At 49.7% G+C, this 3,834-nt stretch overlaps 1 protein-coding gene across 1 annotated transcript; it reads left to right on the forward strand.

Moving 5' to 3' along the window:
* The first annotated feature begins 1,685 nt into the window (after window positions 1–1,685).
* On the forward strand, window positions 1,686–3,426 carry LOC146197738 (solute carrier family 35 member G1-like). Its single transcript, XM_084597232.1, has 2 exons — window positions 1,686–2,795; window positions 3,277–3,426. Exons 1-2 carry the CDS (start codon window positions 1,686–1,688, stop codon window positions 3,424–3,426), a joined length of 1,260 nt encoding a protein of 419 aa, XP_084453358.1.
* Window positions 3,427–3,834: the final 408 nt, after the last annotated feature.

The raw sequence follows: 3,834 nt of genomic DNA on the forward strand, positions 1-3,834 counted from the left end.
GCATATATATAAATCATTCTAATTGCCAGAATAACCACTTTCAGTGCCATTTTCAGGTCACAGCAGCTTATAGCATCTAAATGAGCACTGGTACAGAGCTGATGAATATTACATTTAAGGTCTTATTCAGAGAAAGCGGCTTGAAAAGTGGGGAAAAGCTGTGCTGTCCAGTGCAGCCTTTTAGGTATTCATAACTCCTCTGCACCATACTGCCCTGTGGCAACGATTAATGTTCAGTTGCTCATTCTTGCGACCTTAAGCTACTATAACCATTGTGGTACGACGATACCATTATTGCACATGGTTTAGCCTTTCACAAGATAAATTTATTGAACAGCAAGCATCGATAGCTAGTGGCCATCAATGCGGCGGAATATTTCAGTAGCTTGGAATGCTGCCTGAAAGTTTCTGAAACATTACAATAGCTTTGCAGCAATATTGCACTAACGTTGTCATGGGAATGTTGCATGTGTGCAAATAAAAAGTTGTACCAATATTAAGGAAATGTTGCATTAATATCGGCTTCGGAAGTGGCTTAAACATTGACTAAAGGTTGTTGTAACATTGGTGCAATGTTGCTTCAATGTTGTCTTATGTATGTTGCATCAACGTGGCAAAAAGAGGACACTAGCCACGTTAAGGCAATGTTGAAAGCAAACATTGCGGCCACATTGAGGCAACAAAGTGTGCTACTAGACCTCCTCAGCGGTCAGTGCCAAAATGGTGCAGCTGCAGCCGCCGCATGAAAGCAGACGACAGCTTGCGCGACGATGGCTTGCGTGTTGTGACAAAGAGTGAAGCGACCCTAGTTATTCGACTCGTAAACGAGAACGGTGCTCGTGTTCGCCAAAGAAACGACGACGCGTACTCCAAACGCTTCAAATCATGTCTAAAGTAAGCACGTGCATGTGCTATGGTTTATGCTGACTTCAATCGGTGATCGAAGTTTGCACTTCGTGACAGCTGCCGCATGGTGCGCATACTGTTAAGTTTTGCCACCGACAAGTGTGACAGCTGACGCGGCCACCGCGTAGCAACAGGCAAAGCAGCCGGCCGGCGCCGAAATGGCCCGGCCCAAAATGGCTTAACCACAGGCTAAACCACACCTAATATTTTTCTGACTATCCAAGCGCGCGAAACCAAAGCTAAGAGGCCGAAAACAACACGGCAGCCACATCTGCGGGTTCAAAAAAGGTTTTGTGAGGCAACAACAACACACAAGATTTCTCATACAATCTCATACAAAATGCATGCTGGGCTCATACGCCGAAGAGCGGCCGATAACCGAAAAAGGTCAATCAAATATATTGCTGCTACTTATACGTCTGCCGCCTGGGCTAAAGCGGCGAAACGCTGCCCTTGTTTGGTGCGTCAGCACCAAGACGGTGCCCCTGCATGGCTGGTCACGAAATCTTACAAATTATTTTTCTTTCCATGTGCTCGTTCCCGACTGATTGGTCGTGACTGCCTCGCAGCTGATGTTATTATTCCAAGGTCATCAATGAAAACAAGAAAGAAGATAACTCGTGGGTCACAACCTCGCGCCCCACGGACCTTTCAATCTGTCTAGCCAGGATTCCAGCCTCAGAAGATCGTCGCATACTGACCACTAGCCTCGCTATTTCTGCACAATAACCATGGAAGAACCCGCGCGAAGCAGGACCGTAGGTGCCCCTCACAGTGGCATGGTACGCGAGGTCAGCTTATCGCTTGTCGATGACTCGACCCCTACGTTACCGCAAACCGACCGTTCTGTGGACGAGTCCAAGACATCAGTCGGCGGCGGTCTGGACATGAAAATTCCGCCGGATTCCTCCAAGCGAAAAGCGGACGGGCAGAGGAAGAGCATCGGCAGCGACTCCTTGCGCATTCTAACCTCCCTGAGAACTCTGCGCAACTCAGTCGTTGGTTCTACGAGCATGTTCGACTTGGTTCGCTCATGCAATGACACCGCCCACAAACCTTCTGAAGTCAGTACCAGCGAGAGCAGCACCGTGTTGAAAAAAGGCCGCCCCTACCACTCCCTTGTCTTGGGCATCCTGATGGCGGCCGGCACCAGTGCCGTCTTGTCCCTAGTCAACGTCATCATCAAGCGCCTCGAGTCTGTGAGCTCGCTCGAGGTCCTCACCTTTATGGCTTTCGGCGTCTTCATCGGCATCCTTCCGGCGGCCACAGAAGAGGTTCAGCCGTTCGGTCCGAGTAGTGCCCAGCCGCTGCTCATCGTGCGGACCGTCCTCTCGCTAGGCGCGGCCGCACTGAGACTGTCCAGCCTGTCGTACCTGACTATCGCCGACTCCTCAATCATCACCAGTCTGACGCCCCTCATGGTCGCCATCACGGCAAGTCTATTCCTTGCGGAACCCTGCCACTGGACCCAAGGGGCGGCAGTCGCCCTTTCCATACTGGGCATTACGCTCGTGGTGAAGCCGCCGTTTCTGGCGACCGCGGGGAGTTCGTTCACCGAGGAGCAGTATATAGGCATCGCTTACGGACTCAGTCACACCGTACTCAATGGCGTCACTACTGTTTGCATCCGTGCCACCAAGGGGGTGTCGCGGAGCGTCGTGGTGTTTCACTACGGCTGTCTCTCAATGCTGCTGGTGTCCTTTGTGTCCATCGCTATGGGTCGGCTCAGGATATTCTACGACGGCTCGCAGATTGGCTACCTACTCCTCATCTCGCACCTTACCTTCGCCGTACAAATGTTTCTCACCAAGGCGCTTCAGATCGAAAATGCATCGGTTGTCACCATAGTCAAGACGTCGTCAGATGTCATCTTCGGATTTATCATGCAGGTAAACATTTCTCGTGTCGTTAAATAAAGGTTTGCATCCTCTGTTTACATCTTGATCAGCAAAAAGGGAAATGAAGTTCGCCACTTTTTTCAGAAAGCAGACATGATGAAAGAGCGGGCCCTTTTTTGACCATTGCACTGTTCGCTTCGCTTTCTGTCTGCGTCGAAACTAGATCTCCATTCTCGTCTGCTTCACTTCAGAGTATATACATTAAGACGCATGAAATAATACACTGCACTGTACACTATAGTATACCAAAGAATACAGTAAAAAAAAACTCCGAGAAAGGCTTTCCCAGCAGCCTCGAAGCCCGGCCACATTTTTAATTAATGAGTTGGCGAGGGCAGGTTATGCTTCATTGTGTCAACACACTACTCTTATACGGGGTTTTTTTTGCTCTTATTCTTTGCTCTCCGTTGTCATTTGATGAGCATTATTTTCCGAAGCATTCGCATTGACAAACTAATCAAATTTCCCGCAGGCCGTGTTCCTGAACGTGTACCCGGACTTGTTCAGCATGTTCGGAGGCATGTTCGTGCTTATAGGTGTCCTGGTCATCGGTCTCCGCAAGATTGCCCAAGCTGCAGCGCCTGAAACTATGTTCAGGCGCAGGCTACGGTTTCTTCTTTGAAGTGAAGAAAACTATTACTTCAGCTTTCTTTTTTTGCAATGCGCTAGTCATGGAACACATTTCAGCGCTAAAACATGACCGACGCTCTTAGGGTGCGTTCCAATACCCCCTAGTAGACGGCTAGCCGGGCAGCCGCCATCTTGGCACGCGTTCCAATTCTCGCGAAGCAAACTCGTGAAGACTGCTTCGCCGAAGTCAACATTGATGCAGACTACTTTGCTGTCTAAACATGGCGGACAGTGCGCGGTTCGCGCTCAGCGAGTCGTGCGCGCGGTGGTTGCAGTAGCTGTACGGTGGTCGTGCTCTTTGCGAACGCCGGAGCATGCATATGAACGATCTTTCAAACGTGAGTTGTTACGTCAATGTGTGTGCTAGCTAGAGGCTAATTTAGCTGTCTCTATGGACGTG

Source organism: Amblyomma maculatum, chromosome 3, assembly GCF_055883805.1.
Source record: "Amblyomma maculatum isolate TAMU_Amacu chromosome 3, ASM5588380v1, whole genome shotgun sequence".
Classification (NCBI taxonomy): domain Eukaryota; kingdom Metazoa; phylum Arthropoda; class Arachnida; order Ixodida; family Ixodidae; genus Amblyomma; species Amblyomma maculatum.

Bases quoted from the DNA above. Each gene is read 5' to 3' on its own strand.
- LOC146197738 (XM_084597232.1), top strand. From the start codon at position 1,686: ATGGTACGCGAGGTCAGCTTATCGCTTGTCGATGACTCGACCCCTACG. The intron at 2,796-3,276 runs GTAAACATTTCT...AATTTCCCGCAG, and splicing joins TCTTCGGATTTATCATGCAG to GCCGTGTTCCTGAACGTGTA.